The 8405-nt window shown below is 36.7% G+C and overlaps 1 protein-coding gene across 1 annotated transcript in view; it reads left to right on the top strand.

The window, feature by feature from the left end:
• LOC107654879 (disks large-associated protein 2-like) overlaps window positions 1-8405 on the top strand; it is a 164304-nt gene that overhangs the window by 123009 nt on the left and 32890 nt on the right. The window contains exon 5 of the mRNA XM_016442184.1: window positions 2127-2320. Within this exon, the coding sequence (XP_016297670.1) occupies window positions 2127-2320 (194 nt within the window). The remainder of the gene's footprint in view (window positions 1-2126; window positions 2321-8405) is intronic.

Raw genomic sequence — 8405 nt, 5'->3', positions numbered from 1 at the left:
TTTCTGTCCGTGTGCTTCGGATGTGTGTGCTCAGAAAACCTTATATCAGAAGTTTAAACTCATATGTTTTAAAACGCATGATTTCAGCGCGATAAACATGATAATCAGAACCAAAAACAGATGTTTTTAGCAGGTACGAGCTGTAATGGCACAGCTCTGTTCTGGAAAAGGGGGCGGGGAGCAGCAGCTCATTTGCATTTAAAGAGACAGGCCCGAAAAACAGCATGTTTCTGCTTCCACTCAAAATAGGCATTTTCAAAATGATATAATAAATGATCTGTGGAGTATTTTGAGCTGAAACTTCACAGACACATTCTGGGGACACCAGAGACTAATATTACATATTGTAAAAAGGGGCATTATATGTCTCCTTTAAAGGAAAGCTTTCTTTTTCACTCAGTGAGATCCTAAACCTACTCTTCTAGCACTTTCCATGAAATCAGATTGGGCCTGAAACTCTGAAAAAGTTTTTTTATTTTTTTACTTGACCTTCAGAAGATGCTGATAGTCAAACCTCATACTAGCTGTTTTATTTTCTATTCATTTTATATAGGTTTTCAAATAATAGTTTTCAATTTACAATTTACAAAAATAAACATTGAGTAAAGTGCTTACAGCTTAGTCTCTAGTAGCCATAGTTCAGGAGCAAATTATGTTTTATAGTTATTGATATAATATATTTACTTTTATTTCCCATCAATTAAAATATATGTTTGTTTGATTAAAAAAAAAAGAAATCTTAAAGGGTGCCTATTATGCAAAATTCACTTTTATAAGTTCCTCTTCAGGAACTCGAGCTGCGTCGGAAAACGCTAGGGGGCTGAAGGGCGTTCCCCTAGCGTTTTCCGACGCAGCGTCTCGTTCCTTCGAGGAACTATGGTTACATACGTAACCTGAGACGGTTTTTGAACACAGATGTGTATTCACAGTGACAACCAGACTATAATGGTAAAAATCCACCCACTCCTTATTTTTATAATCCCAATAAATCATAAACATTGTCTCCAAACTAAACTGTTATAATTAATAGTGTTATAATTACATACTGTATAGGCTACCACATTGAAATCTCTTTAGCGTTGTCTTGTGCTTGAATGGCTTAAAACACTTTAACGTTTTAGCTGACAAGGCTTAAAAGAATGATAAACTTTAAAAGAATAATAAAAGAATGATAAACTTTCTTGAGGAAGCAGCACTAGCCTGGTCGTTCAGATGATTAGATTTAGCGTCCTGTTATCAGCAGGTAAGCATACTTTATTCGCAGGTGAACATAAAATATCTTACATAACACTACTGGTGAGCGAGCCAATGTAATGCAAATATGTCTGAAAGGTCTGACATAACAGTAAGATGCGACATGAATGATATTATATGAAGCATTGTTTGTTTTACATCACGTTGCGCCTCGCGTTAAGAAAACAATGTTTGGGGACACCACCATCAAAACTTTGTGATTTAGACAGTTTGGTGTTGGGTATTCATGCAATGAATGTGGTGAAAACCAAACACATTAGTGTGTCAAAATTACATTTGTGTGTTCAAAAAGTAAAGAAAATATTACTTCACTGTCCAAGAAGCAAACCAACCCCGTGACATCACACGCTGTGGTATTGCAAGATGGCGGCACCCTTCCTCCAAAAGCGATAACAAAACATCCTTTTTTCTTTCAAATGGTTACATTAATCGTGTTTGTTATATATTTTTAATTAAAGTGGAAATCAGTTGACTAAATAATGTAAACATGACTGAGTGCTTCACTTACACTTTACCACTTCAGTTAAGAACATGGAATGAGATTGTTTACTTGTCTGGGTATATTATAACAGGTAATTATAATACTATTAATTATAACAGTTTATCTAACTTATAGTTATCATGGCAAAAAAAGAGAGGGAGAGAGAGAGAGATTTATGTGCTTTCATGCCTTAAAAAGGTAACAAACAAACTATTTCATAGCCATGGAAACCAAATAGATTATTTTGGTTTGCAAACAAGAAAAGCTGTCATACATTTAGTTTGGTGAAGACATCAGCTTTGCTAACAATTCTATCTCTCTTATATATTTTTATTGTTTTAGCTTATAATTATATATCCATTATATGAAAGCAGTGTTTATGTACATACAGGTCCCTCAGGATGAATGGGGAGGGAGAGATGAGGAGATCCCATGCAGAAGGATGCGGAGCAGCAGTTATGTTAAAGCCATGGGTGATCAGGACAGCGGAGACTCCGATGGCAGCCCTAAAAACTCCCCACAGAAAAGCGTGCGACCCAACGCTCTTGTCAAATCCGTGCTGCAGAGACAACTTTCAGACCAGAGGTAGGATTTTTGATAAGCCAGTGGTTGATCATCTCATTAGAAGCCCCATCTAATCAGAGGTTAGAGTAATTAATGCACAAAGTCGCATTAAAACCTAAAAAAAAATCTACACAAAGTAGAAAACAGGCATGCAATCATTTATCCACAATCACAGAGGCCCACATTCTGCGACATGTGGGATCCTTTTTGCTGCATATGCAAATGCTTTTTTGATCTCGTTATGAGCCATCATGAAATATCTGCAGTCACATCACAGGTTGTACATTATAGACTCTCTTGTTATGAAAGCGGGACGCCCTGGTTTACCGTTTGAAACCGGTGTTTAGTTGTACCACTAAATTTGAGTGAAAAACTGAAGCAATTAAGGTGACAAACACATATATAATCTTAGAGACGAGCTGCTGAAAGTGATTCAATACACACTGACACCTGCTGCAACTGAACTTACTGCATCTGTGTCTTCTTATCAAAAACCAATGCTGTCTGTTATAGAAAGTGACTGTGAGTCAGGCATCTATGACTAAGGCAAGAGCCTTCTACAGTCTGCTGATCATGTCATGCACTGAATATTGAATGCTGAATACTAAATAAGTCACATAAAATAGCTAAACTTTCAGTAATATCTGCATCAAAGAAGTTACGATCATTTTGTTTCACGTTTAGAGATTTCAAGCCCACTAAGAAGTGAAACTTTTGTATATTTTCTCCCAGTCTTTGTAAACATTCCAGATATTTTTCCATCTTCAGCCAGCATTGAATTTTGGGATATTCCTGTTACACTGCACCCGCTTTCTCGCATAATACCACCTGGTGCCTTTGTTCTCTCCCAGACGTGAGGATTATTTTCTGCTCTGTATTACAGGGGCTGTACACCATTATGCAAAGCTCTGAAACATGATGTTATAAATTTGGCAAGACTGCCTCTCTCAAAGTACATCTAATGAAAGAGATTGTAGCACATCAACTGAGCTCTTCCCCTGAGTAGGTGCATGGAACAGTGCATTCACTGCTTATTATGAAAAAGTATATTTATACAGTATTAAGATTGGATGGTGACAGGGATTCCACGAGAAGGTGTGTCCCATTAAGTCTAGCTACAGTTTAAAGGGGTCATATGATGCGATTTCAAGTTTTCCTTTCTCTTCGAAGTGTTACAAGCTGTTCGTGAATAGATAAGATCCCTAAAGTTGCAAAGACTAAAGTCTCAAACCCAAATAGATATTCTTTATAAAAGTTAAGACTGGTCCACGCCCTCCTAAAATGCCTCGTTTAAACACGCCCCCACATGTCTACGTCACGATGTGGGAAGATTTGCATAACGCCGCCCAAATGTTCACACAAAGAAAGAAGGCGTAACTTTATTGTTGCTGCCACTGCCGCCGCCATGTTGTGAAGACGCTGTGTGTTTCGTTGAGAAAGCGAAAATACTTTGTTTGGCCTTCCAAAAGAGGACAGGACTAGAAATCAGTGGTTAAGTTGTATTTACAACACTGTTCCAGAACAGTTCAACCCAAATATTCAGATGGGACACAGCATCACAGTATGGTAAGGGGCGAAACATTTCCGTCACATGCTTAAGGCATTCGGCCAATCACAACGCATTGGATAGCTGGCCAATCAGAGCACACCTCGATTTTCAGACCAATGAGCTTTGTAAAAATCGACGCATTTCAGAAAGGCGGGGCATAGAGGAGAAACAATAATGTACAGTATGTGGAAAATGTGTTTTTTTTTACCTTAAATCGCATAAACACATTTCATTTCTTTTTAGCAACACCGTATGACCCCTTTAAGTTAGCAACTCATTCAGGTAACAATTTGCACTGGCTGCTTTTGAGAAGTCCATAGGCCCTTTAAAGGAATAATTTTCTCAAAAATAAAAATTTGCTCAAAATTTACTCACCCTCAGGCCATCCAAGATGTGGAAAAGTTTATTTCTTCATTGGAATATATTTGGAGACATTTAGCATTACATCACTTTCTCACAATTCGATGCTCTGCAGTGAATGTGTGCCGTTAGAATGAGAGTCCAAACAGCTCATAAAAACATCAAAATAATCTACAAGTAAATCATCAATTAATATCTTCTGAAGCAAAAAGCTTTGTTTTTTAATAAACAAATCATTCAAGACAAACATCAAATCATAGTTTCCAGCTAAAATACAAGTCCTCAATCTATAATATTTCTTTCTCCAGAGAAAAAGTTGTTTCATCTGAATCAGAAGAAAAATATGCACAGATCAAGCACCATTTACAAGTGAAAACATTCCAAAACAGTTCTATACAAATATGTCAGTGGATTTTGATGTGAGAGGACAACAGGGGACTTTTTCCACTAGAAGCGGGCGGCATTATTATGGCCTGGGGGTGAAATTCACTTAAAAATATAAATTTTTAAATGAACTATTCCTTTAAGTAAAGTAGATCACATGCATTCTCCAGAGAGCTATTTTTTGTTTGTGCTGTTACTTTAAGAAAAGGAGCAACACATCAGTCAATGTCTTTAGGGGTTAAAGATCTAACCGCAGTACAAAAAGTGTTTATAAAATCTGTCTTCAGTACATGACTATGATTTACTGTATGTTAAAACATGTTGAAATGTAATCTCTACCAAGGAGAATATATGTTTATCTCTACAGCTTTGTCATGCACAGACTAAAGCCAATGGCCTTTAAGAGCAGTAGGAACTACTTTTGAAAGACAACATAAATTGGCTCGGCTGCCTGTCACACAACTCTTGTTTCAGTACCCTGCACCATGCAATCTGCATTCTGATTAGAAGACAGTAAATTACATTAAATTAACCAAACTGAATAAACAGCATTTCAATTTCCATTATTTTATTAGGGCCTGAGCACCAATGGTGCGAGGAGGACCCTCTTGGAATTTATCTCTTTATTATTCTTCTTTGCCAAAGTGAATCGCATTTTTGAGGGCCTAAACATGATTGAAAACTCACGAAACTTTGCACAAGTGTCAGAACTGGCGAAAATTTACATCTGATGTGGGTTTCAGAAAATGGCTCGATAGTGTCACCTATAAAATTTCAACAAAGCGCCCCTCCCGCTATGTTTCATCTACATGTACGTAATTTGCTAGGAATGTAATGTCCCAATACCTACATACCTATGATTTTTTGTGCAGTTTTTGCCATTTTCAGTCCTCGTACTTAAATGAACTCCTCATACCGTTTTAATTGGATCATCTTCATATTTGGTTAGTGTAATCATAAGACCTTTGCAATGCTAAATTGCGAAGATCTTGAGTTTTCTTCAAAGGGCGTGTCCGTGGCCGCCTGACAAATTTCGCTGTTTTGCCATGAAACAGGAAGTTGCTATAACTCAGGCATACAATGTCTGATCTGCCCCAAACTTCACATATTTGATAAGAGTCCTGACCTGAACATCTACATGCCCATATTCAGTTGTAGTCATACCGCCTACTTGCTGCCAACAGGAAGCGACATGTTTTACGCTCTAACTCTTCCTCCTAGAGATTTAATGACATCAACATTATATTTGGTCAGTCTAATCTAAATGCCTTTGCGATGTTAAATTGCTAAGATCATACGTTTTCGTTAAAGGGCGTGTCCGTGGCGGCCTGACAAAGTTCGATGTTTCGCCATGAAAAATTACGTTATTGTAACTCAGCCATACAATGTCCGATCTGCCCCAAACGACACACGTTTGATAAGAGTCTTGGCCTGAGCACATCTTAAGGCCAGTATTCAGTTATAATCATAGCGCCACCTGCTGGCAACAGGAAATTAATTGTTTTACACTAAGGCTGATGATACTCGGGACAACTTTTTGAGCAATTTTGCAGGGCAACTTTTTTTGAGCAATGTTGCTTGGGCACTTTCCCATTGAGAATGGGTAGCAAATTTCTATCAGGATAATTTAGATTGGCCGTGGACCCTGTGTCTCACCTGGTTGCCCGTTGACGGCAACATTGGCCAAAGTTGCCCAGCAACATTGCTCAAAAAGTTGTCCAGTGTATCACCTAACTTGAACATGCAATGTCTGATCTGCCCCAAACGTCACATGTTTGGTAAGAGTCCTGGCCTGAAAACATTTACATGCCAATATTCAGTTATAAATTATAGTGCCACCTGTTGGCAACAGGAAATGTCATGTTTTACACTACACTGTAGCTAAAATATGTAATGTCCAATCTGCCCCAAATTTTTTGTTTGGTAAGTGTCATGGCCTGAAGACATCTAAAGGCCAATATTCAGTTACTGTATAATCATAGCACCACCAGATGGCAGCAGGAAGTTTGGCACATATGAATAAAATATTCCTCCTATATTTGCCACTTCAAATGCATATTGCCCACCGTTCACTGTTTCCCTAAGGCCAACGGGTGGAGGTGCCTCCGGGTTCGAGGGCCCTTTCAACTCTGCATGCAGCTTTAATTTGATTTATTATTTCTATTATGTTATTTTACACTTCCAAATGTCATTTTAGGGTTTCAAATATAAAGATCAGTTTAATCTGTCTTTGTTTTTTCAGAGCTAGCATGTCATGCTCACTCTTCCTTTGGAGATTCAATGTGGTCCACGTCCCAGCAGTCATTCTAGAGATGGTTCTGCACACAATTCAAACCAAATGTTGGACCATGTTCTGACACTTTTTGTCGATCCCATTCAAGCTATTGAATCTAGAGGAAATGAGTCACCCACTGTTGCCTTCTGTTATGAAAATCAGACTTGAGAAAACAAGCTTAAGATTCAAACAGGCCATCTGATCATCTCCAAACAACATGTGCAGGATGATGTTGTAGGCCAGTAATCTGCCTAAATATGCTCTTGTGGCTCTTCCATCTTGTGTGATGAATGCTTAAACATTTATGATTGCCCTTACTGATTGAAGATTACTGACATGCTGAAAACACAATGGCTCTTGATTCTTACAATGATTCTTACAAAAAATTCAAACAAAGGCAAGTAAATGTATCACAGTTTCCACAAAAATATTAAGCAGCACAACCAATTTCAACATGTTTCAATAAACAAATGTTTAAGGGGCCCCAAATCAGCATATTAGATGATTTCTGAAGGATCATGTGACACTGAAAACTGGAGTAATGGCTTCTAAAATAATTTTGCCATCACAGAAACAAATTACATTTTAAGATATTTTAAAATACGAACCATTTATTTTCAATAATAATAATGTTTCATACTATGTTTTTACCTTATTTTTTATTAAATAAAAGCAGCCTTGGTGAGAATGAGAATTCTTTCAAAAGCAACAACAAAAGGTACAGACTCCAAACACACAAACAATATATATATATATATATATATATATATATATAAATTATTATATAATTGTTTATAATTTGTTTTTATTCTATTTTAATAATTATAAAATGTTGCAATATATTTTTCTTTTGGAAAACCTTTGCCGGCTTAAAATTCTGCCTTATGCAGTCTTAAAAATGTAGGCTCACTTTTGGAACAGAGCGATGCTACATTACAAGCTTAAGATTCAAACAGGCCATCTGATCATCTCCAAACAACATGTGCAGGATGATGTTGTAGGCCAGTAATCTGCCTAAATATGCTCTTGTGGCTCTTCCATCTTGTGTGATGAATGCTTAAACATTTATGATTGCCCTTACTGATTGAAGATTACTGACATGCTGAAAACACAATGGCTCTTGATTCTTACAATGATTCTTACAAAAAATTCAAACAAAGGCAAGTAAATGTATCACAGTTTCCACAAAAATATTAAGCAGCACAACCAATTTCAACATGTTTCAATAAACAAATGTTTAAGGGGCCCCAAATCAGCATATTAGATGATTTCTGAAGGATCATGTGACACTGAAAACTGGAGTAATGGCTTCTAAAATAATTTTGCCATCACAGAAACAAATTACATTTTAAGATATTTTAAAATACGAACCATTTATTTTCAATAATAATAATGTTTCATACTATGTTTTTACCTTATTTTTTATTAAATAAAAGCAGCCTTGGTGAGAATGAGAATTCTTTCAAAAGCAACAACAAAAGGTACAGACTCCAAACACACAAACAATATTGTAATAATATTAGGTAAATATATATATA

Source organism: Sinocyclocheilus anshuiensis, unplaced genomic scaffold, assembly GCF_001515605.1.
Source record: "Sinocyclocheilus anshuiensis isolate Anshui unplaced genomic scaffold, SAMN03320099.WGS_v1.1 scaffold335, whole genome shotgun sequence".
Taxonomy (NCBI): Eukaryota; Metazoa; Chordata; class Actinopteri; order Cypriniformes; family Cyprinidae; genus Sinocyclocheilus; species Sinocyclocheilus anshuiensis.
Note: the sequence above shows the minus strand (reverse complement) of the source record. Positions and strands in the feature narration are given on the sequence as shown.